This window comes from Canis lupus, chromosome 22, assembly GCF_003254725.2.
Source record: "Canis lupus dingo isolate Sandy chromosome 22, ASM325472v2, whole genome shotgun sequence".
In the NCBI taxonomy this organism is placed as follows: domain Eukaryota; kingdom Metazoa; phylum Chordata; class Mammalia; order Carnivora; family Canidae; genus Canis; species Canis lupus.
Genome location: NC_064264.1, coordinates 58,680,324 through 58,707,514, shown reverse-complemented (window position 1 = coordinate 58,707,514; position 27,191 = coordinate 58,680,324). Strand labels below are relative to the sequence as shown.

Below are 27,191 nucleotides of genomic sequence, written 5' to 3'. Positions count from 1 at the left end.
AATTTATTTACTAAGCACTTTGTGAGAGGCACTGTACCACATTTGAATCAGTGAGAATATAAAAATCTAGTATACTTAAAAATAAATTCCATTTTTCTACCAGTAAGATTTGATGTATATAAAGTCAAACTGCAGAAGAAAGTATTACTTACTACAAAATAATTAAGAGCTTTATTTAATGAAATTAAGATTTGTTTGGCATATTTGAAATTACTTCTGCTATTTTTTAAAATTTTATTTATTTATTTATTTATTTATTTATTTATTTATTTATTTATTTATTTATGATAGTCATACAGAGAGAGAGAGGCAGAGACACAGGCAGAGGGAGAAGCAGGCAGAGGGAGAAGCAGGCTCCATGCACCGGGAGCCCGACGTGGGACTCGATCCCGGGTCTCCAGGATCGCGCCCTGGGCCAAAGGCAGGCGCCAAACCGCTGCGCCACCCAGGGATCCCACTTCTGCTATTTTTGAGACTGATTGGATATCTTTATTTTTATGAGTGTTTTGAGCTTTTCCGAAAGGCAGTCGTGTGTAGTTCACCAAACAGTGATCGTAGGAGTATCTTGAGATGTTAATAGATGTTTCCTTTGGGCCAGAATAAGGAAGAGTGTTCCAAGGACAAATGAGTTTGGGGAACACTGAGTTATGGTTCAGTGGTTGTTGTTTCCATGCTGGGGCATCTCAGAATCTTAAATAAGCTTCTGAGTGTTTAAGGGGTGGCATAGCATGTACTGTTCCCTGGATACATTTGGTCATAGATCTTTTATCTCTCAGATCAGTGAGAGCCTTTAGGAAAGAATGTCTTGTTGGATCAAAGCCTTGATTATCCTGTGAGCTCCACCGTCTACCAGCTGAGGATGTCTCATCAAGTCACGTCAACCAGTTACCCTAAGAAAGAGGAAGGTGGCCTTTGGCCTGCAGCTTCCTAGAGCTGCTAAAAGGGTCAAGTGGAAGGCGTTGTGCCCAAAAGCACTCAGGAAATTGACAATGTCATATACGGGTACGTGTCGGTGGAGCAGTAGCTGTATTTTAAAGTTGCATGAATTCGGGGACAGACTGCTGGCTGGTCCAGCTGTGGGCGGGTTCCTGGACATAAACGCAGAGGTGTAGCCCTCACCTGGCAGGGGCGTCGCAGTTCCCATGTGAAGTCTGCGAGACCAGAGATGCTGACTGGTTACACCTGTGCCAGAAGCTCTCTCAGAACCTCAATTAAAGAGACGTGAGGATGTTTTCACAACCATAGACCATTGTTAGGAAGCATGTTTATAGCTTTTGGGTGCTTTTGGTGCAGGACAAATGAGATGCTCTCACTTGGGAGGTCTGTCTGGAAACACCATCCAATTTCTAGTCAGTGCTGTGATTTTATCATCCATTTCCAGAACCTTTTCCCTTAAAATATAAGGGGAACTAGCTTTCCCTTTATGCATTCCAAATACCCCTTCAGGGTTTTGTGAGCTGCTTTTCCTGACATGCGTGTAATTACAGGCATTGTCTGAGCCCCTCTCCTCCCCCAGCCAGCTGTCCCTGTTGTGGAGATTATTAAAGGGGAACCTCTGAGAAATATCCTTTATTTTTGCCATGTGAGGGATCAAGCACCCCAAGTGCCTACTCTAATCATGTTGGGAGCAATTGGTCTTCATTGCAGGGTCCGGTGGCATGATCCTTCTCTTCCTGTTGGCAGATCTTGGCTAATCCACCCTCTTTTCCTTTTCCATGTTTTTTCTGGTGTCTTGTAATGCCAAGATTTTTTCCAGATGTCTCCTATTTCCTATTTCCACATATTACACATGACTCATCATCTGGCAGAGTCCTCATGAGAATCAACATGGGTTCCCACATTCACCTACTTTTGTCTTTTTAAATAGTTCTTTGAAAACAAAGAATGTTTAAAAATGTGTTTGAACCCAAGGGTTCCAATGCTAAGAATATGCCACAGGGAAGTCACTAAAAACAGGTCCATGTTAAGTAGGTTTATCTTCTTCTGCACACAAGCCCCGCGTGGATGTCTCACTTAGGCTTTGGACACTACCACGTTGATACCAGCTGTCCCCTAGCAAAGAAGGGACTGTAGGCTGTGTCGTCCCACTGCTGTCCCTCTGCCGGTTTCTCTTCACTGCATAACATCTGCCCCTTGTCATATGCTTCTGAGACATCTTAAACTCATGATACACTACAATCATATTTTTTTAAAAACCCACATTTTTTTATTTGCAGCTGTATTTGGAACACACCTCATCCAGCACAGCTTTAAAAATAGTGATTTGATTTTGTTTCCATGTTTAGAAAGAGTAGCAGAAAATTAAATTTCCTGAATGGAATATCATGTTCTGTGACTTTTAAAGCCCAGAACACCTCATGTGAGTGGAGCTGTCATCACGATGCTGGCCCTGACAGCCCTCGTCTTGACGATGCATGGGAAAATTTTTTTTTTTTTTTTTTGTAAATAGGATCCTGAGAAAACATTGCTTGTCAGGAATATAGTTTTCTTTTCGAAGTAGCAAAATGAGACTGTGTGTTTTAATTCAAGATCAAAGATAGCATAAAACAGACCCTGACAAATGAAAACGGCGCATTTGGGTTTTCCTGCTGGTGGTCGGTCAAGTATCACGAACATTGAAAATACGTTTCCAGACGGCACGTAATGAGGCAGAGTAATTATGCTGTGTGGGCGTGGAGAGCTGCCCCCACAAAAATGATATTAACAGAACCCTCTTCCTTGTGAAGTGGTTCAGCAGAATGTGCAATCAAACAAAGGAAGAATTAGTCAGCGGTAACGAGCAAACCAGATGATGGTGGGAAGTGGTGCCCCTGTCTTCTCCCCCCTCTTCCCCCTTTGGCAAATCCATTAGAAGTGTTAAAGGTGCACTTGAACACGATCTGGTCTCCATGGGGGCTGAGCCTGCCTCCACGGGTTGACCACAGAGTTTTATAAAAGTACGATCCTTATCTGGTCCCAGGTTAAATGCCCCCCATCCCCCCCCACTTCTTCACAGGAGAATGTGAGGAGCTGACAATGAATGGTTTTCTGCCAGCTGCTACGATGCCACCGTGAAACTGTTCCTGGCTTAAAGTCCTTCTGTAGGGTGTTCTCCTTCCTTAGCATGAGGTTGTGTCAGCCCATGGGCTTACAGACAAGCCCACAAAGAGCTAAAATGTGCTTCTGGTAAAGAAAGATAGATATAGGGGATCCCAGGGTGGCGCAGCGGTTTGGCGCCTGCCTTTGGCCCGGGGCACGATCCTGGAGACCCGGGATCGAATCCCACATCGGGCTCCTGGTGCATGGAGCCTGCTTCTCCCTCTGCCTCTCTCTCTCTCTGTGACTATCATAAATTTAAAAAAAAAATAAAAAAAAAAAGAAGGATAGATACAGATCTCTTACACACATCTTGTTTGATCGTGAAGTTCTCTCCAAGCGCTGTTTGATGGATGTCCCATCGTAGCACATGGGCCACATGTGATTCACTGATTCTAAAGAAATCCTCACTGTAAGCTGAGGTGAATTCTGAGACCCTGAGTACTTGGCTCATGCCTTTCCATAGAAGATTGATGAAGGAACTAAGTCTCTCCGTGGTAGATCCAGTGAACTGTTGGAGCCAGAAAACAACGTCCACCATCCCACCCCATCTGCCCATCATTCTAGGGGTCTCACTGCACTTGTGCTCTTTGTGGCAGGGTGCCGATGGCCATAGGCAGTGGTTAGCAGGACGGGTGGGACACCTGGCCACATGGCTCTTGTGGTCTCATGGCAGAAGAAAGCATTAAAGGAGTGACGGCACCAATAAACCCCAGACCGGACATCTGCCACCAGCTCAGAGGGAGGCAGTGTGGTGAGAGTGAGCCCTGTAGGGCCCAGAGTTGAGCTGAGGTCTCAGGCCAGGGAAAGGCAAGTGGGACTTGTCACTAGCAGGCACCTAAAATCCAGGCAGCACACTCAGGGCACATGAGTTAGAGCTCTCCCCAATTTTGTTTCCCTGTTTATTGTGATGTTTGCCCCTATGTGAGATGTGAGGTGGAAACGGGGACACTTTGGGAAACTGCTGTGTATGACGGAACCCCTGTACCCCTCCCCCCAGTCTCACTTCCCCTTATGAGACCCCAATTCATTGTAGGACGGTTTTGTGAAAGTGAAGTTGTTTGGCAAAATGCAGAGTATGTGTACTTCTGCAAAGCCCTTGGGCCTTGCTGTTTCTGTGGCCGGGTCTCCTGCCCCTGGTCTGGTCAGTGTCTCCTGGACCAGGGTGGAAGATACCAAGATAGTCTGCTTGCTATCCCAGGGGCAAGGGGATCCTGTATTTTCTCCTGCATCGGGACACAGTACCTTTTCTCCTGGTTGGTGCAGAAACCCTCCCACTCTCCTGGTGTGGCTGGTGAGGGCTTGGTGATGCCTCCCTTCTACAGAGCTGGAGCACCAGAGGTTTGGTGTCTCAGTCCAAATACAGCAGCACTTGGTGAAGAGTGGTCCCTTCTCTGATTCTAGACCACACAGGCTGAGCCCTGGGAGCCCAGTGGGGAGACTATGACCCCCAGTCTCAGGAGGGCCTGGTGGGGGCATCCTGGTTCCTGGGCCCTGCATCCCCTCTGGACGTAGGACACACAATTCTTTACAAGAGACGGTGACCTGACAGCTAACTAAATGGCCTTGTCTGCCAGGGCAGATGTAATCTGTGGCCGGGGCAGACACTTCCAGCCAAAGCTAAAAATAACATTCTACAGTATGATTTGCAGTCACGAAGTGGAGCTGAGATTGCTGACCTGTGCCGAGGGCCCCTGTGGGTCCAGGTCTATGGGGACAGGAGCCAAAGCTCTGGAGGGTGTCCCGCTTCCTGCATGTGGGGGAGCTCTGGATACACAACAGTGTTGGGGGCTAGATTTCACAGCCTGGCTGTGTGGGCACAAGGTGACTTCTCCCCTCCCTCCCACCTCGAGTTTTCTTCCTTTCCTGATGCTCACTGGCTTCCTTTCTGCTCCCTGTACAGGTGCACCTCGCGCATGTTCTCCAGCCTGACAGCTCGCCTCCTGTCTGTGTTCGCGTGCACGTGAATGCACATGTGCACGAACACACGGGGGAGCATACACATGCACATACACATATACACACACAAGCACAGGGACACACAGGTGAGCACATGCACACACGTGCACAAACGTGCGCGCAATACACATGCAACACACTTGCACATGGACACAAAGCACACGTGCCTGCACACACACGCATAGCACACGTGTGCACACATGCACACGCACACAAGCACACACACACACACACACTCACCCACCCTGCAAGGCTGGAGACCCTCAGCACCCGCGTCTGTCCCGTGTTCCCAGACCCGGTGCGCATTCCTCAGTCCCATGGTCACTCGGATTCAGAGTTGAAATCTTCCAGGGGAAGGCCCGGCGCGGGGCCTGAGAGCACTTCTGGGTCAAGGCCAGGCTGTCCCCGAGTGCTGGGAGGTCCTGACCTCCGGGGCAGGGGACGCTGTGGTGTCCCGGGGAGCTGTCAGAGCGCTGTGCTGACCTGGTTGGGGAAGGTCAGGCCCAGGATGGGGTGTGGCTGTCCCAGCGCTCACCACGGCTGCCCCGACCCGCCCGCAGCACCGCCTCCTGCAGCCTGCTCTGAGCCCCCTCTGCCCTCTGATGCTTCTGTTGGCTTTCTGCTTTGGGATCCCCCTTGAGTTCTCATGGCCCAGAAATGCTGCCATGACTTTCTCCCTGGCTGTCTCTCCCGTTTGCTCACACATTCAGTTATTTCCTCCCTGAGACTTCCCTGGGGGCTGGAGGATGGTCGACTGTGAAGTGACCTGCCCGCCTCAGGTGTGGCCTCTCAGTCCTGGGTGAGCACCGAGCATGGAAGCATTGATCTGTGCAAACATAACATGAATGATCCCCACCCTTGGGGACAGCATCCCTTCCAGGCTCCCACCTCCTTGGGGACACAGAGTGCCGTGTCGTGGAATGGGTGTCTTCGTGGTGGGAACCCCCTGGGGGACATGGAGTGCCACGTGGTGGAATGGATGTCTTCATGGTGGGAACCTAAGAACCATGGTCCAGGTCAAGTGATGCTTCACACAGGGATCCCTACTCAGTGGGTGAGGTTTAGGGTTCTGTTGTTTAAAAGGAATTTGCTCTGCTCAGTGAGCAGTACGAGTGTACACGTGTCATTGTGCAGGCCTGTCAGCTCTTTGGTTCCTGGCACAGCGCCCTCTGTGTCCCATCACACAGTTAAGTAGAGGTTCTGGGAGAGCGAGGGAAATCTTATTTCAGAAGCGCAGTTTGTCCTTTACTTAGCAATTATTCTCTCCAGCTGTGATGGTGTGGCTCCATCAGAAGCAGTGTCCGCTTCCTGATTTATGACTTCACATGGGTGGGTGCCAGGAGGCCCAGGTGGCTCTGCCCTTCAAGAGTGGATTTAGGGGCCTGGGAGGGCGAGTGAGCAACTTGTCATTACTGGATTTGTTATTCTGAAACTCTGGACCCATATAACCAACCACAGTGTGTTTATGTGGAGTATCACACGGCTCTTAGATGATGATTCCTTGTCTGTTTCTAAAGCAGAGGTGCTCATTCTTCTTGTGGACAAGCATTGAGTTTGGAGCCTACTTGCTCTTGCAGAGATGCCTGGTGGGTCCCACTGGTTTGCAATTCCTGGGGGAGCTAAAAAATCTTAGGAAATTAACAATTTTATATCTGGGGCAGGGGACAAGGGAAGGCAACTTTGGGGTATTTGGCTGATCAGCCTCCTCTTGCCAAAGGCAAATCACCTTGGTGATTGTGTGGGATGCCCCATGTCCCCAGAGTGGGGAGCAGAGAGACACGGGCAGCAGAGGTGGCCTGACTTTCCTCTTCCTGCATCCCCTCTCTCCCTCTTCCTAACACATCTGCACGTAGGGTCATCTATCCTCTAAATGATTTTTTTTTTTAACTGGGTATAGACTACAAGGAAAAGTGTCACACATTGAACTCTACAGTCTGAAATCTTTTTTTTTTTTATGAGAACAGTAATTTCTCCAATTTACACACTGAGATGCAATTTAAGCAGATTTCTGTATCTTATCTCCTAGTTAAGGAACTAAATACTAAAGTATTTTAGTCTATTGGTATTAAGTAATTAAGAAAAAAAGGCAAAAAACTATCTTATAAATTGAACCTTTCAAACTTCCGACATATAGAGTAAAAATGGCATTAAGTAAGATCTGACTAATTTAAGTTTTTAAAAGAATCTGGCCATATATTAGGCTAAAATATATCTCCACGTCATCTTTTGGAAACAGGCTTGCTAATTCTGTGAATGATGTTGCGGGAAAGGGGACCTTCCCTCTAAGGGAAGGCTGCTTTTAAGCATTTAAGCAGTAGTTATTTATTGTGTTCATTATGCACTATGATTTTGTATTGATTGTGCCATTGTACCCTTTTCTTAGCTATTCAGATGTAAAATCAAAATCTAGGCCCAAGAAACCCCTGCACTATCTTGCTTATTAATTCCTTTCCTCGAGTGACTGTATATGTTTTAAGAGAAACAATGGTGTTTACTGGAAATAGGTTAAAATTCAGTTGTTAATTCAGATTGATCTGACCACAAGTTTTTCAAAGTAATGATGTTAAATGAAGTATGGGTTTTGTAAAACCACCCAGTATTGCATTGTGTTATATGGGCAAAGTTGATTCGTCATATTTCAGCCTCTTTGGAACTGTTCTTATCTTTTGGGTTCTGAGCATGATTAACGAACGATGTCTTGACATTATTGCCAAGCACTGAGGGAGAACGTTGTTAGCAATGCAGTGTGGCCAAGGCACTTTGTTGGAGGGAGAGGAAACAAAACATGCGTTTTGTCATCGGACACCTTTGGGCTACAAAAAGAGCAGGGCCCCAGGGCTGTGGACAGGGACAAATTGGTGACCATGTGGCCGCATAGACTCAGGCTCATGTGGGAGGGAAAAACAATATTCTGAGCTGTGAGAAAATAATTAGTATCAGATGTATTTACTAAGAAGAAGAAAAAAAAAAACCTTGTGCATAAGATAAATGAGGAATTTCTTTAAAAAAGAAAACCTGTCCTGTCTTTTCAGTACTCAAGAAATCCTTATTTTCTGTTGTCAAATTTAGTCTCAAAAACAAGAATGAGATAAGTCATAGGTCATGACGGCTTGGAAGGAGAAAAGGCAACACTGCATTTTCTTTCTCCTTTAAGATATTCTGTGGCTTTGAAGAAATGCAATTGACTTGATGGATTGAGAAATCTTGGTAGTGAATGCAAACTGTTTGTATGTAAATACATGAGAGCCAGACCTGTGTGGTCTGTGATCATGTGCTTGGTGTTGGATGTGGAGCAAAGTAGGATCAACCAGGTTTGATCCTTCACCACATCCTGTATGAGGCAGATAGCGTTGTCCCATCCTCCAGACAGCAAACTTGATCCTCAAAGATTCTCAGTGCCTGGTGCTGGAGCTACAGACATTTTCTGGGTTTCTAGGTTCTCTCCACCACATAGCATCAAGATGGTAGGAAGGAAGACCCCCTCCATTTGCAAACCCAGAGCAAAGATGCCTGTTTTTGCAGTCCATTTTGAAAATAGGATCCCCAACTCTGTGCCTCTTGGTAGGCTCATATTATTTCCTCGGAATCTTTAACACTTTGTGTTTCCTGATTCACTCCTCAAAATATTTAGTGAGCATCTACCGTGTGCTGACTGTGCTAGGTGCTGGTGAGCACGGAATGCCCCCTGGCAGGACACCCAAAAACCTAATTTTGATGGATAGTTGCATTCAACCCACATTTTCTTAGGAAAAAAAAAAAAAAGAAAAAAGTTTTTCTCTTAATTGCCAATAGGCAGTTTTTCTCAAGGTTAAATCTGAAGGCTATCTTGCATGCTTTTTGTATTATTAATTATGATTATTATTTTCAGGATAGTTCTTTTTACATTTTTCATACTTACTGTTAACACAGACCCCCCTCCCCCAAATTCCTGACCTAGATTGTGGCACTTCCTGACTTTTATGTGTCCTAATTCTTTTCAGGATGCACGCACTTCCAGGACCTTGTCACACACCCACATACACTTCCAAGTTCAGGTGAATAACATCCTCAGTGATGATAATATGAAAGCCCTCTAAGTCTGTTTAGGTGCTCTGCACTGATTGCTGTTTCTCAAGTTGGCTGATAACATAAAACCATCTCTTTATACCTCAAGGTTGTTGGCGATAGTGAAAACACAGCAAAGTGTCTTTTTGAGAAAAAGATGTCTTTTTTCTGTCCAAATTCAAAGAGCTGCTCACCTCCTGCTCTTTGTTAATGACCTTGTTATTTTGTTGTCCGTTAGTTATTTCCCTGCAATCCCTCCCCTTCCCCTAGATCTGTAAGTTATGGCATAGAGTTTTGGTAAATCTCATGGAACTTTAAGACAAAGAAAAGCTTTTGTGCTGGTGAGTGGAAGCACTCCTGCCTTTTCTCAGGCGTGGTCATCCCCTTTCCCCCAAGTGCAACTTTATAAACATTCATGCATAAATAGACCCCCTTTGTAGGGTCTGGGTCAGGCTGGGTGGTTTTGCTGCTACTGCATTTTGCTCAGGCCTGTGCATGTTAGTTGCGTGCCCCCCTTCACGCTGGGCCAGTGCTGAGCTGCCTCTGGATTTTGCCTCCTAGTTACTGCAGTGTGTGACATGCACAATCTGCCACAGTCACAGTAAGGGCCCAAGCTACAGTATAGCACTTTTATGTCTGTATGGTTTTTCTGCTTTAAAACACATTTTTAAGTCTACTTTTAAAAAAAGATTTTATTTATATATTCATGAGAGACACAGAGAGAGGCAGGGAGATAGGCAGAGGGAGAAGCAGGCTCCCTGCGGGGAGGCCGAAGTGGAACTTGATCCCAGGACCCCAGGATCATGACCTGAACCAAAGGCAGATGCTCAACAATTGAGCCACCCAGATGCCCCTTTAAGTCTACTTATGAGAAGCAGAATGTAAGGTAATTGGATTAGGTAGCAGTATTTCTGATTCTGACTTTCATGAGAACTCCATGTCATTAAACTAATGCTTTTAGCAAGGGAGATGTTAATCGTCTCTTTTGGAAGCCATTAAAAATCAGATGGTTGTTTTTTGTTTTTTTTTTCACAGATGACAAAATCAGGAGAATGGGTAAATTTCCTTATGTATGTTTCCTACAGATTTGTAGTAGAAGGGACCGAAGAGAAGCCTTTAAATAAATACTCCTGGCAGTTGGGTATTTAGTAGTACTTTCTTAGAGACCTCCCTGCTGTCCTGCCTGAACGTATTTCATGACCATTTTGTAGGACTTAAGTTTTTTTCTAGTATGTAGTATTTCTGTGCTGTCATTTAAAAAACCATTTTTTTTCTGTGTTATTGTAGATTCAAATACTCTGTTTATAAGATGAATAGAAAAAAGCAATCTGAGAAATAGGCATAATTCATATTACTGATCAGGTCATCGGCATTCACCTGCCACTCAGTAGCCTTGATGTTCAGGTTGCTAGGTTCATATGTAATTTTAATTACATTTTATTTTATTTTTTTATCTTTTTAATTACATTTTAAATACTAATTAAAATTCTTTCTTTCCCTTGGTGTTATCTTTTAGACCTTATGAAACCTCTCTGAGCTGTGCCCATGCTAATATCTTCAATGGCATTGAACAGTTAATATTTATATATTAATGGAATGAATGTTTAAGAAAAAAAAGGCTGAAGGCTTCAGAGTCCACAGGGTTTAATTTGAAAAAGTAGTCCTCTCGCGCCGCCTGGTGGTGAGAGGCCACAGCCGTGGAGGGCTTTCCTTCCAGGAGCCTCTAAAAGCCCGTTCGCCCTGTATTTATTGCCCCTTCATCAGTTAGACGTAATCGTTTTCTCCAAATCACCTATGTCTAGGAGGGTCTTCCCCAAGGAAGGATGTTTAACTGACATCCCAGTTAAACGGCTCTGCCTGGGTGCTAGGGGATGGCAGGGGCAGACTACAAATATTTCAGGTGGGAGCATCCCTCTGTGAGCCGGGCTGAGTGATGCCCCGAGGTGGGACCCTGGCCCAGGAGGTGGTGGACAGCTGCGGCATAGGGAGGAGCGGATAGAGGGGGGTTTGCGGAAAACCCATCAAAAATGTGCACCTTTTCATTGAAATTTGACTGTGTGTAATAGAGCGTGAGGCCAGAAAGTACAAATGCTTCCAGAGAACAAGCTGCATTAGGTTGTGGTTTGATGGGAAAATGGAAATAAGCTACGGATGAGATTGCCTTTATCAGGAAACGTCTACACAGGATCCACGAGACTTGGAAACACGTTACCGCCATATTTTGATTCCTGATTTGGGAAGCTGACTCCTTCAGGGGAGTGACTTAACATTTTTATACTTAGAAATATGTTGGGCAGCCCAGGTAGCTCAGCGGTTTAGCACGCCTTCGGCCCAGGCCTTGGTCCTGGAGCCCCGGGATCGAGTCCCACGTCGGGCTCCCTGCATGGAGCCTGCTTCTCCCTCTGCCTGGGTCTCTGCCTCTCTCTCTCTCTCTCTCTCTCTCATGAATAAATAAATAAAATCTTAAAAAAAAAAGAAATATGTTGAGAAGATTACTGCTTCAGAGGAAGAGTGAATGAAAGCACGTGAGGCTGGTTTTTCAGAAAGAGCGTAAGACACATGACTGAAGGGAACACTCGCTGCCGACGCCTGCGGTACTCGCTCCAACGACGGAGAGGTGTCAGGCAGGAACTTTCTCTAAGTCCTCAGGACCTTTGGAAGATTTTCAGGTGGGATTTTTCTTTTCCTCCTGCCAACAATTTGTCAGCACTCAAGTGTGCCTTTCACCTTAGAAAGTTTTTTCCACCAGCTCGGTGACGTTGAACACTTTGCTCTCAGGTGGCTTTAGGGGAACAGTTTTAGATTTATAGCGACAGCACTTAGAGCTCTTTCAGGTTCTTTTTTTTTTAAGATTTTATTTATTCATGAGAGACACACACAGAGAGAGGCAGAGACACAGGCAGAGGGAGAAGCAGGCTCCATGCAGGGAGCCCGACGTGGGACTCGATCCCGGGGCTCCAGGGTCAGGCCCTGGACCGAAGGTGGTGCTAAACCGCTGAGCCACCCGGGCCGCCCCGCTCTTTCAGGTTCTTGTGTTGAGCAGCAGTCCTTTAGTATTTTGTGAAGAACTCTTGGCAATTCTTTTTTTCTCACAGGCTGATGTACAAAGTGGAGTTTTGTAGGTCAGGAAGTATCTAGGGTTCTATTCTTTGCAAACGTCCCTCAATCAGACGTATGTGTTGCGTGCCTGCTTGCTCCCCAAGGTCCCCCTGCTAGTTTCATAGTATGCATGATGGGAGCCAGCTTCATGGCAAAGCTGAAATTCCAAGAGTTGTGCTAGAATTTACTATGGGCTCGAGTGTCTCAATATTGGGATTTAGCCAAAGGAAATCTGTCCTTGGACATGGAGACTTGGAGAAGGTTCTGTGTTAAGTGCTGTATCTGTGTAGAGTGGTTACATGAAACAATCTTCATATTATATTTAATTCAAAGAAACGTGGCATACTTTAAATTGACATAGGTACGTTCTTTTAGGAACCTGGGTACATGTCTGGTAGTGCAAAAGAGAATCAGTGTACACATCCTCCTCTTAGGAGAGCGTGTTCAGGGCTCCAGCTGCGTTTTCCCCCTCCTGCCTCTCCTCGGCGGTGGACCGTCAGTGCTGCCATGATGTCAGACTTCTTGGTGTGGAAGGAGCTCCCAGCGGGGCCTCATCACACAGTTTTTCCAGGACCCTGTGACACTTCCCACCACTTTCCCAGCAGTGTCGGCATTCAGGAAATGGTCCTGCAGATGCTTGATGGTTGTTGGGCTCAAAGAATTGCTCTTGTGGAATTTTTGGCCAAGTCCCCACATCACCCATTGACTGACTGTGACCCATCATTTGAGATCATTTCCCCATCACTGAATTCTTGGTGAGCTCTGGCTCCAGAAGCAAATTCCTTCATTCCTTCAATCATTTGCAGCTTTGCTTGGAAATCGAAATCTCCAGGCACCAATGACAGAAAAAACAGTTGATCCAGTGTTATGTCCTAACCATGGCTTGCTCTCCCTGTTGCTGCTTTGGCCACAGGCATATGCCAGTCAGGTTCCAGTGGTGCCCACGGGGCTTTAGACTGGGAAAGGGGCCCCAAATGCCCAGGCACCAAATGTACCACACTTTTAAGTTTCCGGGATGCCTACGCACAGCCCTGCTTCATGCCAGCTGTCCTGTACACTACTGCTTAGTTCATCCATCCACACACCAATTTTATTGAATTCAAAGATTGTGCCAAACACTGTGAATGAATAAAATTATATCCCTGCATTTAAAGTATTTACTTCTCAGAGGTGGCTACCCAGCCACAAAATCTCTCCAGTTAACATCGCTTGTTGAGTCTGTTCTGCTTTGTAATGGATGAACCCAAGCACACATAGATGACTCTTTGCTCTACAGTCACGTTGCCCTGGGGCAGGGAAACCCAGTGCTCTGGAAACATTTTTGCTTGTGCTTCTGTCCATAGTAAAGACCCATGGAAATATTTTAAATTATATTTAAAATATTAAATATTTAAAAAATTAAATATTAAAATTAAATATTAAATATTTTAAAAATTAATTTAAAATTTAACTAAAAAAAAATGGGATCCCATGCTGGCCATTGAAATAGGCATAATATGGTCTCTGATAGTAAGACTTGATGACTGCTTAGTCTAGATATATTTTTTGTTAACTTCAGTGTTTGTTGTTGGTAATTATTGAAGCTTCAAAGTTGGAAGCTCCATATTATTTCAATTTCAGCCATCCTGGGAGCTTCATTTGTATTTGGATTTCTGATATAGACAGGAAAGGCTAATGGTCTAGCATTTGATTTCCATTATGAACTTGTTTCCTTAAGCCTTTTAAGAGGAAAGGGAATAATTGGTATTATAACAGAATCTTTTGTTCTCGTATTTTAAAAAGTATGTCCTTGCTTCAGATAATACATATTTTATGTAAAAAATTTAAGTTACTCCATCCATGAAACTCTATTTCATGCCTAATTTAGAATGGCTAATTTTGATGCCAAGATTATTCTCTATGGCTATATTCTTTCGTCTTTATAATGATGGCATTTTGGTCTTCCTCTTCAAACTCTGAATTCCATCATTTGAGGATATAGTGGTAATCACATCTGTTGTTGGCATATAAACTTTTCTTTTTGAATTAGTATAATACAGTGCACTGATGTTGAAGAATAAAGCTGTTATGTGCAATGGCATCAAAACTTTTGTGTAATATTTTACCAACTTGTCTTTTCTTTCCTCCATTGTAAACGTGCATGACTGTGATGAACACTGGCTATGGTTCCATTTCTGCCTGGCACGATTATGTGGCCCCCATGTCCTTCTGGACCTTGCCTTTAACACACCATGGGAACCTGATGACTCAGGGTCCTGTTTCTTAGGGATTTGGACTCCACACATCCTGCCTTAAGCACCAGTGTATGGGTGGCCACAGTGGTGGTCTTGCTTGTTGCAGCTGCATAGTCTGGTTTGGACATGATGAGCACGGCCAGCTCTGCACTTCCTGTGACGGTAGTGGAGATTTGCTAAAAGCTCAGAGGAGTAATTTGGCTTGCATGCAGTGGACACTGTTTGCCAGCTAGCCGTATAGCTGTTTGAATGTTTATCCTGACTGCTGGCTCTGCTCTGGTGCCCATCATACCCTTGGACGGTGCATGGGATATTAGATTATTCATGTGCGCTTCTGTCTGAACCGAAGAGTGGGAAAATTAAAAAAATATGTAGGAGATAACAAGAACCATGTTGGTGGAGGAGTCACTTCCTTTTTAGCTACTTAATTTCAAAACTCTAAACTCTTGGGATATATGGATTGCTTAAGTGTTCCGGTGACATTTGGGAAAGAATGTGTTCTTGTGTGCAAGTGAGGACTGGGAATCAGATTTCTGAGTTCTGTTCCCAGCAACATGCGGGGGTCACCCGGTGACATACGACAAAGTCAGTGAAGCGTCAGAATCTGAATGCCCCTATCTGTGAAATGGACATAAAAGGGATAAGTGAATGTTGGCGAATTGTTTAACAGTTTGCTGGGAACCAGCTTGCTCTAGTGACCTAGAAAACCATGGACTGTGGTGCAGGCTGACCTCATTTCTATTTTTGGCTTTAGCGCTGACTCAATGAGAAACTTGTAGAAATCAGCTAATCTGGCTCTCAGCCTCCATGCATTCCATAGTTAAAATGAGAATTATAAAGTCTTATCTGCACTGGGTCTCATAGTGATAGAGCCAAGTACTAATTAAGTACTAAAAATATGACACCAAATGCACTGGAAACTCTTACATTGATGTACCCCTTACATTTGTCATGTTAGGGAGACGCAGTTCAGTGCTCATTTAATTTTTTTAACCAGCTGTTTGCAGTTCACATCTATTCTGTTTTGGGTAGAATTTTCTCACATCCGAGTATTAGGGAGGAGGTCACACAATGATGGAGTGTGGTGTATCTCTATGTTCTCCACATTCTATGGATGTAATACACTCTTACTATTTAAGGTCAAGAATGAATATATTTGAGTAGCTTTCCAGTTGAACAAGTCTTGGTCTGAGAGTCCTTTTCTTCCCAGGTGTCTCAGGCCTTGGGGAGAGGGAGCCAGCATTCCGGGTCAAATCCTATGCCGAGGGCTCTGGGGCTGTCAGCCTCTGCTCTTCTCTGTAGATTTTCTGGATGCTGCTGTCCAAGGGGGTGTGCCAAGCTGCAGGGATTAATTTTCTGTAATCCATTTACTATTTTATTATACCCCCTGGAGTTTGTAATAATCTCCTCCACATTTACTTACACGCTGTTTCTGGGCTCTTGACTTACACCTGCAATGAGTCCTGCAGTCCATGCAAGCACAGCACTTGGAGTCTCAAGCGCAGAACCATATTCTTCTGCGTTTTTGAAAATGTAACAAGCAGTGAATTTGCCAGCAAGTGCCAGGACTGGCTGAGTGGTTCGGAAAGCAGGGCAGCTTCTAGTCCTTGCCCTATCTCCCTCCATCTGTGCCACAGTGCAATGCTTCTCAGTCACCCTTGGTGGCCTGCTTTCTTGGGGGGGGCAAATGTGGGTGTTATGTCATGTATAGCTTGTCAGTTAATTTTTCCTTTGAGCTACCATAACTGAGGAAGTCCTGGGCGCTACGTTATCCGAAGGACCTTATGCTTCTCAGAGTCAGCTGGCGATGGCTACTTCATCTGGCCCTTCGTATCTAAGGTTGGAGTTAAGTCCACATGCTGTGAAGAAAATAGGTTTTCCTGATTTTGTATTGTGATGGTGGGTGATTTTATGTTGGCAGTCTAACTATGGTGGCCTTCCTGAGATACTGCATAATCAGGTCACAGGCTCTCCAATGCCTCTGGGAGAAATTCTGTTTTCAGGGTCAGTGGACACCACTTTTCTCCATGCTCTCATGCTTATTGAATTGTTGCTTAGTTTCTTGGGCTCACAGAGCCTCGATCAACCTCATTGCCATCCAGGTTGGGGCTCAGGACTGAGCCTTTTTGGACTATGCCTTTTTCCTTTTTGAGTGTATTATAGCCACGCGTGTGTATTCAGGTGTACAGCCACCTGAATAGAAATATTTTAAAAATAATGTTCCTTATGTTTTTTGCTCCACGAGGGTAGAGACTACAATTAAACTTGGATCATACCTTTGCAAGAAACACTTTAAGGACGCTTTTGAAAGCCTGTCATCAGATTGCGGATTGTCTGCATCTCATGCTCAAGCTTGCCCCTTGAGCTCTCTCTACACACCTTCCGGGGTTCAAAGGAAAAACTTGACTGTCCATCTGCTTACCGAGTCTTAGTGCTGTGCCTGCTGGTAGTAAGATCCCATTAGTTGAATGAGAGCTCCATCAATTCAGTAAAAAAAAAAACCCAAATATTCATTGTTTTATTTACCCAATAAACTGTTTAGCATTTAGCATGTAGTATGTAGGAAGCATCGTGCCAGGTGTTGATATGAACACTCCTGTCCTCAGAGAGCTTGGAATGCAGTAGAGAAAAGCCTCCCGAAATAGGAGTTAGTTCGCCGCGCTGGTGTTCAGATGCCCGTATAGATTTGCACGGTGCTGGTTGGCACTGGAGGGGTGAGTACCAATTCATTTCCTCTGATCCAGCCTGCCTTCTGTCTGACCTGCTGCTGCTTCTCTGCAGGGTGAAAGAGGACTCCCAGGGCTGCAAGGTGTCATCGGGTTTCCTGGGATGCAAGGACCCGAGGGACCACAGGGGCCACCAGGACAAAAGGTAAGCTTGCCGTGTCATTTGGGGGAGACAGGCATGGGTTTAAGGTGATCTGCACTTGTGTCATGATGGCATTTCTATTTGGTTCCAGGGTGATACTGGAGAACCCGGACTGCCTGGAACGAAAGGGACAAGGGTGAGTACAGTCATCACTTGAGTGGATGACAGTATGATGAGGCATGATGCAGTGATGCCTCTGGGAGAGGGCTCTCCCGGTAGTCCTGGGGGGCGTCCCTCACCATCCCTTCTCTTGCCCTTCTGTCCCCTGCCTCTCTGCCTGGAGCTCTGTGCACCCGTGGCCTGTGTGACCGTGACCGCTGATGAGAGCATTAGCCATGGCTCTACCCGCACCCTTGTGGCTGCTGCTCTTGCCCCTGCTTCTCCCATTTGTTCTTCCTCAGGGGTTCTCATGGGTGCTTTCTAATTTGGGGAGGGGAGAAGATGTGTCCACAAGTCATTGAAGGAAAGGGCATCACTTACTATGAGAAGCGATGATATTTCTACAGCCCGCCTTGCTCTGCCTTCTTCACCTTCTACTTTGGTTTTGCTACTTCTGTTCATGGGAAATGTAGAGATGAAGACCTTTGAAAGCACGTTTTGAAAGTGGAAAAGCAGAAAGACGTTGTGAACGTCTCACTCTGCTGTCGTTACCCAGTTGGGAGGGACGTTGCTGGCATGCCTGAGCCATTGTTGGGCGGGAGTTAGTGGACACGGCCCCGAGCTCTCTTTGGTGGGGAAGACCCAGAGTTCCACTGGGAATAACTAGGAATAATCATGATTCATCTTAGAAACGCTTCTCTCCACCAATTTGACATTTTAATGTAAATTATGTATATTTATGTAACTTTATATGTATATAGCTTCCGCATATATATTTTGCATACATATTTAATATATGTGTATATATTAATATATATATTATATATATATATAAAATAAAATAAACGTATTTTACCTAGAAATCACAAAGTGTGAAGTGAGGACAGTTATTCTGTGAGGGTGCAGCCTTGACTTCAGAAGTAGTTAGAGTCAGCTTCGGATGTAGGACTGCTGCCTTTGTGGGCTGTGAACCTCAGCTGCCTGCCCTGCTGAATGCCCTGTGTGCTGCGTGGGGGTGCTGCAGGCAGCAGCTCTGGCACCCTTAGCCGGGTGGGTGCAGTGGGAGTATGTGAGGGTGCCCAGCACTCAGTGCGTTCTCTCATTTCTATCCTTACAGGGACCCCCAGGAGCATCGGGTTACCCTGGAAACCCAGGACTGCCTGTATGTATCTAAAATGCGTGTACTTCCTTAGTGAGACGTTTGACTGGAGTGACAGCACCATCGAGTGATCCTCTGTGTTGGCTACCTTTTCACTTTTTTAATTGCAGGGCATTCCTGGCCAAGACGGCCCCCCCGGTCCTCCAGGTATCCCTGGGTGCAATGGAACAAAGGTAAATTTGGGACAAACACCCCTCCCCCATGATCAGGCTGCCCAGCATCCCATGTTGAGAAGTCAGACAGTGTTGTCCTGTGAGCATGTATTTAGTTGTCCCAGTTAGAAAGTTACTTGCCTCAGAACGCTCTTTATTTGAGGAGGAGATATAGTTTCCTCATATTTAACATTCAAGAAAGACGTAATCATGCCTTGCTTTTTTGTGGACTCTTATCCTGCAGTTGCTTTAAACAGTAAATTTCTCACCAATCATCTGTTACGAAAGCAAATAAGAAAATGCTATTATTAATCCTTGTCCCCATGAATTATATTCTCGAATAGAGTTCTTCTATCACGAAGTAGAACTGAGCAATATGGCTGGTAACAGATAATTTTTAGAAAATGATTTTGAGCAGCAAGTGAAGTCTCTCCGAAGGGGAGGACAGAGTAACTGGTGAGGACACCTGGCATGAGGCCTGTGTGCCTCGCACCCGACTGATTCTTTGCTGTCTCCTCAGGGTGAGCCAGGGCCTCTAGGGCCCCCGGGTTTGCCTGGATTCGCTGGAAATCCTGTGAGTATAGCGCTGTCTGCATCAGAATTTCCCTCTTCTGTTGTAATTCCTCTCTTCTGTACCATTTCCTTGCCTTTCTGTTTCTTGCACTTCTGTCTTAATGCTAATGATATTTTGGGAGAAACGAAACTGATGCCAACCTTGTCTTTTCCAGGGACCACCGGGGTTACCAGGAATGAAGGTATGTACTTATGCTTGGCTAGGTTCCTTGCAGGAGTCTATGTAAAGCAGGTGCCAGGTCATCTTGATTGACTGTTTGCCTGTTCGTATATTCTTCTAAATTCTGCTCTGTTGAAAGAGTGTCTCAGTCATGTGCACGAATTCAAATTTTAGGATGTAAACTTGAGACACTGGGTGTAATTTCTGTGTGATTATGGGGACTGGCATGTCCAGGATCTCCAGCGCATGGTGGCAGGCTAGAGACCCAGGGAAGAGCCAGAGACCCAGTTCAAAGGCTGCCTGGAGGCAGAATTCTCTCTTCCGTGAGGGCAGTCAGGGGTTTCCCCCCTTTCTTGAGGCCCTCTGCTGATTGGACGAGGCTCACCCACATTACAGAGAATAAGCTACTCTGAGTAGAGGCTACTGATTTTAATGTTTATCTTAGCTTAAAAATACCTTCATGGTGACATCCAGACTGGGGCTTAACCAGATATCTGGGTACTGTGGCCTGGCCAAGTAGACACATTTCTGTCACAACCTGCTTTTATAAAAATGCTCATCCCAGGTCTTTTTGTGAAAGATAATCCTTTTTACATGAGAAGGCAAGGCATGAAGCCTATGGCCCTGATCTGCATGCTCTCCCCATGTATGTGGGATGGCCACGCGCAGGTGCTGTAGCTCCCTTCACTAGCACCTCCACCCCAGTCCAGCGGAGTCGAGCCTGCAGCACCTAATGCCAGTCAGCGATACAGTGGCAGTGAATAGGAGGTGGGCAGTGTGTGTATTCCAAGGGTAGACAGAGCCTAAATCCCAGGTTCCATCATACCTGTAATGCACACCTCTCATTCAACAGGTTCTCAGTTTTTTTACAGAAATATCAGTATTTGTGACTTTCTTCTCTTTCCTTTTTTCATCCCATAGGGAGATCCAGGTGAAATCATTGGCCATGTGCCTGGGACCCTGCTGAAAGGCGAAAGAGGATTTCCTGGACCCCCAGGAACACCAGTAAGCATTTGCTAAGTAACTATAAGCACATGCAGTCTCTCCTTGTTCCTGTTTAATTCTTCTGTTTTCAATGATTTACAGGGCTCACCGGGACTGCCGGGGTTGCAAGGTCCTGTTGGCCCTCCAGGATTTACTGGACCACCAGTAAGTTTTGGGGGGGAGACCTCATGGAATCTCTCATTGAAAGAACAACTGTTGAGGCATGAAAATAAATCCAGTGTGATGACGGCTTTATGTCGCTATGATCTCTCTTCATCCGGATTGGGAGGATGAGCTGCTTTCTTGGGCAAGTGTTTGACTGGCACTTAAGATGCACCAATTCCAGAGCCGTGGGGGGGAAGGCTAGCAATGGCAGCACATGCCAAGACATCCCACACAGACAGGGGCTGGGCGGCTGCCAGCGATACTGTGGCCTGAGGAGGCCAAGCTCAGGGGTGGACAGGCCAGCTGTGCCCTGGAGATGGACTTGTAGGAACAGTCACCCCAGAGGCCTGGCTCTGTTAGGGGCTATGGACGCAGACCAGACAGCAGTGGGAAGCTGTGCTGCATTTGTAATGAGGACTGAGCACCCAGAGATAATCCACCCCCACACCCAGGCTCCACCCTCCCACATTTTGAGAGCACAAGAGAGTTAATATTAACGAGACTCACCTATTTGTCAAGGGCCTTGTTTACTGGCAGTGAACGAGATACCCCAGACTGTGGCATCCTCGGATTAGCCTCATGGTCCTTGAGAGATTTTCAGGCCTGCCTGCCTTCCTCTCCCTCCCCTCCTTCCCTCCCCTCCTTCCCTCCCCTCTTCCCTCCCTATCAAATCCAGCAATTCTTCTGCCCATTCTTGCACTTGTAACCTCTTTTATTCTTGTGAACAAATGGACTCATTTTTGTGAGGAAAGAATGAGTAATTTTTTGCTTTTAATGGTTGACAAGCACTCTGAAATTTTGTTGCAAACACAGGATGGTTTTTACTTCACTAAAACCTACCAATTTGAAGAACTCACTCAACTTTTTTGATAAATGGTTATATCCAACGTGGACGAACACTGTTCTGGGCTGGAAACTCTAGGGTCCTTGGAGAGTTTGGCTGAGAATTGCATTCAGCGCCTGTGCTCCTGGCACATTCTTGGATCATTGGATTTCACAGGGCAGTGCCTGAGACTTTGAGGTGTTTCATCCCTGTTAATTGTTGTCCTGGACTAATTCCCAGTTACTTTCCAAATTGTATAGATCCAAAGCACAGAAATGAAATTTAAATATTTAACAAATTTATGACTGGATCAGTCATGGGAACTGTAAGATAACCCCAGTAAAAAGAAGTATGTAAAGCTTACCGGGGTTGTGAGTGATATTTAACTAAAATGCTCTTTCTTACAGGGTCCCCCAGGCCCTCCTGGCCCTCCAGGTGAAAAGGTAAATATATTTTTCATTTGACTTTCTTTGGCATTTGTATAAGACTACCCCGAAATCACCATAGCTTACTCTTTAAAGTCTCTTTAAACAGTTTTGAAAAATTATGATTTCTTTATCTGTCTCCGTTTAACTCTGTCCACCCACCTGTCTCCACCCATCCATCCATCTCATCCATCCATCCATCCATCATCCATCCATCCATCCATCCATCCATCATCCATCCATCCATCCATCCATCCATCCATTTCTTTTTTTTTAAAGGGCTTCCTTTTTTTTTAAGATTTTATTTATATAAATAAAATATAAGAGAGACACAGAGAGAGAGGCAGAGACACAGGCAGAGGGAGAAGCAGGCTCCATGCAGGGAGCCCGACACAGGACTGGATCCCGGGTCTCCAGAATCACGCCCTGGGCTCAAGGCAGCGCTAAACTGCTGAGCCACTGGGGCTGCCCCATCCATCCATTTCTGTCCATCCATGCCTATCTATCCATCCATCTCTGTCCATCTGTTCTCATCCATCCATCCATTCCTTTCCGTCTCCATCCATCCATCCACCTTTCCTTCCATTGACCCCTTCCTTATTATTTTAATATCACTAATCTTTCCCTTAGTTTTCTATGGTCAGATTTTAAAAGCCTTAAATTAAAAAAATTTTTATAGATTTTTCAATAATACTTTTAGAAACTTTAAAAAATATACTGAATATAATGCAATCACACCTTTGTTGAAAGTTTTATGGTAATTGTTAGAAGCTCTTGCCTTAACTGTACCCTCTTATTACATTTTATGTGATATTTTATGTATATTTATTAGATGACTTTGAGCAAGGTAGACAACTCTAATAACGGAAGCCTAATTTTTCTTTGACAGGGGCAAATGGGCTTAAGTTTTCAAGGGCCAAAAGGTGACAAGGTGGGTACACATGACTCTGGAGTGTTTTCATGTTTGAAATCACAGTTCTAAGTATGATGGAGTTTCAGCCTCTGGACCTCCTCTTGGACCCTTCTCATCATAATTACCTTTCTCTGTATATTCTTTATTAGTGTTTTCCCTAAAACATACAGCTAGAATTCACTGACATTTTCTACCTGTCATCTAACCAGCAGAGAAGACAATGAGGTCATTAATTCTAGTTCTTTGTACATCAAGTTCAATCAGAATGTTCTCAGGCAATGATAAAGCCAGACCTAGACTTTATTATAAAAGTTGGTTGGCTCTTAGTAGCATAACTACTAAACTCTGCAAAGATGGAAGGCCATTGTACCTAAATTGGGAGGGAGGGAGCCAAAGAAGCAAGGATGTGCAGCCTGGAGCAGAGCAGAAGTGAGGCCAGCGCTGGGTCCCTGAACCTCTGATGATCTCTCCACCAGTTCCCTGGATCAGACCACAGAAACCGGCCTGAGCCCAGTGGGGATTCTGGGGATCGCGGCCGCATCCGCCATAGGGCCCATGTTCTCCATTGTTGTCCACGCTGGTGTAGAGACCACCAATGGCAGGTGCCAGGTGCAGCTGAGGCCTGGGCAGGTCTGGACCCACTATTGGCCAAAATGTCCAAATTTGGTCCAATCTTTCCATTAACCTCACTGTAAAGTGACCCTGCAAATCATGCCATTAAATTTTGTGGATCTCACTCATTGATTTGTAGCTGGGATTCTTCTGTACTTCTAGTTGTACCTAGCAGTTAGGATGCCCGAGGAAGAAAGTTCTGGATGGTTCTCTTCCTTTTGGGGTACCTAAGATACCTTCTTTCTCCCCAGGCTCTATTGGCCCCCCTCCTCCATGCCGTCCAAGTGCGATAGGACAGCATATGCGTCCTGCTGTGGACCATATACTGTGTAAATATAGGCATGGTCCGGACATACACACATGCAGAGATGTGTCTAATGGGTGTTCAGTTCTGTTACTAGTTGAGGTGTAGGGATTTTCCTGACTCCTGAGAGGTGAAAGTCTCTGGCTTCATGCCCTTACTGTGCCATCTTCCTCCCGAAACTTATATAGAGTATAATTTTCATTCTTTAAAATAGATGTTTTGTTTCAGAGTTTTCCCACCTCTGCATTTTCTTCTTTGTGTACTTATGTTTATGTCTAATTTGTTGCCATTGTTTGCATCAACAGGGTGACCAAGGGGTCAGTGGGCCGCCAGGAGTGCCAGGACAAGCTCAAGTTCAAGAAAAAGGAGACTTTGCCACTAAAGGAGAGAAGGTACAAGATGGATTTGACCAGTGAAGTCTGGCTTTCTAATTTTGCACAAATTGAAGGGATAGAGAGAAACTGGGTCAAAATTCAGTTTCTCCGGTTACATTCACCAATGGCACGCAAAACAGGTTTATAGACTACCCATCCCACAAAATACAAGCATCTTGAGAGCAGAGGCAGCTGGGTTGGAGGAGCACTGAACCCCCCCCCCACACACACACACGGGTTGGGGCTGTGCGGGGGCAGCAGCAGGGAGACAGGTTGAGGGGTGAGTCACGGTGGCCACGGACCCAGCATAATTAACCCACAACCATGTCAGTGTTGGGACGTGACTACTGGGCACTAAAGAGAATGGCCTTGTTAATATATTAGGAGAAGGGATTTTTTTCCTTGTATGTGTTCAATGTAGCATAGAAAAATCAATATTGCCATGAGTACTGACAGCTCACTTTCTTGCTCTTTTTAAAAAAATTCTTGTAGGGTCAAAAAGGTGAACCTGGATTTCAGGTAAGCGCTACATTCTTGTTTATTATTATTTTGAATGAACGTTCATAAAGAATTGGCTTAAGGTTAAAAGCTTACTTACTTTCCATGTAATATTTACTTCATTCAATATTTAGTATTTTACTTAACTATCCTAATGAACCTCTCTTTGTTCTTTCAAGGGGATGCCAGGGGTTGGAGAGAAAGGTGAACCTGGCAAACCAGGGCCCCGAGTAAGTGCCTTCAAAGTCTTTTTGCTCCTTTTACTGTAAAATTGTGTTCCCCCCGTTCCTTGGGCCCCAGATTTACAGAGACAGGAGTGGAAGAGGCTTGTAGGGCTCTTCTGGTTTCTCCCTGTCCTCTCCTGGAGGGCTCTCCTGAGCCCTGTGAGCAGGAATGCAGGGGCCGCCTGCATTTCAGAGTCCACCTGCCCACCTGCCAGCTCCTCGTTGAAGGTCCCCATCTGCTTGCTCAGAGCACTTGATACCCTTTCCCGCTGCTTTCTGAGCGGCCAAGAGCTGAGATGCTCTGGTGCCTCCCACCCCTGCAACCTGGTGACCAGAGCCCCTCCTGAGGGTTCCAGCCTCCACCCTGCAGGGATGTGCAGAAACTTCTATTAAAACGAATCCTCTGCCTGCCAGCTACCAGACCCTGGGCATTCGGAAAACTTCTGCATTGTTCACTATGTGGGCAGATAGGATGCTGGCCTTGGGAGATTTGGGGCTCACCAGGTTCAAAAGTCAAAAGTCAAAAAGTCAAAAAGTCCTTTTCTGCTATCCCTTTCCGTGGTTGCTCTGTGTAGATGCGTATGCATTCCTCTGGTATCGTGGGCTCACGCGGAGAGGTTCCCAGCCTGGGTGTTGGGGTGTGCTTGTTTTTTCTTTTGTGAAATACTGATGTCTCCGTATTTGTTGTACAGGGAAAACCTGGAAAAGATGGTGAAAAGGGAGAAAAAGGGAGTCCAGTAAGTATTTCTCTGTAATTTTTAAGAAGAGACAGTTGCCTTGGCCAGCTTACAATGGGTGCTTTCCGTGTCCCACTGCAGGGCTTTCCAGGCGACTCGGGGTATCCGGGACTCCCAGGCCGTGAAGGTTTCAAGGTAAGCCGAGACGCTGTGGAAGCTTTCCCCTTCAGTCTGTTAGTTTCCTAAGGCGCTGTGGACTCACATAATAGAAATTATTGACGTCCATATGAACAATGCACAATTTAATTTCATGGTTTTAGTTATGCGTGTGATGTTTTAAAAAGGGGAACAGAAAATGTTCCGCTCTTTCAAGTTTTTATGTCTTTTTTGTAGTAGATGAATGGTACCTGGTTAAGAATCAATCAAAAATGTAGATAGAGTGGAGAAAAGCAAGCTTGTCTAATTTTTCCATTACCCGCTCAGAAATGGTCAGAATGTGCAACCCTCCTGTCTGTGCACGGGCACACGCCCCTCTAACACAGGGCGGATTGTGGTGCATCCTGCCTCCTCACTTAATGACATGGCGTGGATGCATTTGAATGCCCGCACACAGTCACTGGGGCCACCCTGCGTCCATGCCTCGTGCTGCGTGATGTGTGGGTCACACCCACACGCTTATGAGCACAAGTATTTGTTTACTTGTCCGATCATGTCCACGTCCTAGATTGCTACAAGTGTCCTTTTGGAGTCAATGTTTAAACTCTTTTGTATTGAGATTTTCACTGTATGCCACCAAATTGCCCCTGGAAAAGAACATTCTTCTGTCGGGGGGTCCCTTTTTTTGACAACTGCTTGTTATCAAACTTTACAAAATGTCTGTCAATGTGATAGGCAGCAAAAAACTCATTGATGCTTTACTTTTCTCTTGTAATCATGAGACTAGGTAATGTAAATCTTTGCTAACATAAGCAGTAGCTTTGGAATAGCATCCCCAGCAGTGACTCAGGTCCCCAGAGTGGACCTCAGAGCTTGTTCATGAAAGCCAGGGACAAAAGGAAGGATCCTTTACTGATACTGTAACTGTTTTGGGAAAGTCAAATCTCAGTAGATTTTAAAAGATAAAAATGTTTAGAATTTATTAGCTAAGATATTTAAGTCCCATTGATATTTCTTAAGTCTCATATTCAAATAAGAAAAATCAAAAAAAAAAAAAAAAAAGAAAGAAAAAGAAAAATCCAAACAGCTAATTCTGGTTTACTGCTAAATTTATTACCCTGGCTTAAAGGTGGGGAACTATATTCATGGAATCTGTGCAGATTTTAGGACTTTTATAGAGATTACTGTGATGACTTCTATAAGACCATTACATAGAACAGGATTAATTTCATTTTTTATAAGACTTTATTTATTTATTCATGAGAGACACAGAGAGAGGCAGAGACATAGGCAGAGGGAGAATCAGGCTCCCTGAGGGAGCCTAATGTGGGACTCAATCCCAGGACCCTGGGATCACGACCTGAGCCAAAGGCAGACGCTCAACTACTGAGCCATCCAGGCATTCCTAAAGGGATTAATTTCTTTGTTTTCTTTCCTAATATGAATGAAATTAAGCCTCAGAGTGATTAGAACTTACCCACCCGATGTTTTCAGGTAATGCTGGATTTTAAGGGGAACGATGAAACCATAAATATCCCTTTATTATGACTTCCAGTGCAGGTTTAGACAATCTTATACCTAAAAACCTCTAGTAAAATTATTCCTTTAAGGGAC

The 27,191-nt window shown here is 45.2% G+C and overlaps 2 protein-coding genes across 3 annotated transcripts in view; one reads left to right on the top strand and one right to left on the bottom strand.

The window, feature by feature from the left end:
* COL4A2 (collagen type IV alpha 2 chain) overlaps positions 1-27,191 on the bottom strand; it is a 538,879-nt gene that overhangs the window by 238,076 nt on the left and 273,612 nt on the right. The window lies entirely within an intron of this gene.
* COL4A1 (collagen type IV alpha 1 chain) overlaps positions 1-27,191 on the top strand; it is a 141,652-nt gene that overhangs the window by 69,832 nt on the left and 44,629 nt on the right. For both annotated transcript variants that reach the window (XM_049099369.1, XM_049099368.1), the window contains exons 3-17: positions 17,193-17,282; positions 17,371-17,415; positions 18,496-18,540; positions 18,648-18,710; positions 19,210-19,263; positions 19,418-19,444; positions 20,344-20,427; positions 20,509-20,571; positions 21,802-21,837; positions 22,709-22,750; positions 23,954-24,040; positions 24,515-24,541; positions 24,700-24,750; positions 25,437-25,481; positions 25,563-25,616. In XM_049099369.1, the coding sequence (XP_048955326.1) occupies positions 17,193-17,282; positions 17,371-17,415; positions 18,496-18,540; positions 18,648-18,710; positions 19,210-19,263; positions 19,418-19,444; positions 20,344-20,427; positions 20,509-20,571; positions 21,802-21,837; positions 22,709-22,750; positions 23,954-24,040; positions 24,515-24,541; positions 24,700-24,750; positions 25,437-25,481; positions 25,563-25,616 (813 nt within the window). The remainder of the gene's footprint in view (positions 1-17,192; positions 17,283-17,370; positions 17,416-18,495; positions 18,541-18,647; positions 18,711-19,209; positions 19,264-19,417; positions 19,445-20,343; positions 20,428-20,508; positions 20,572-21,801; positions 21,838-22,708; positions 22,751-23,953; positions 24,041-24,514; positions 24,542-24,699; positions 24,751-25,436; positions 25,482-25,562; positions 25,617-27,191) is intronic.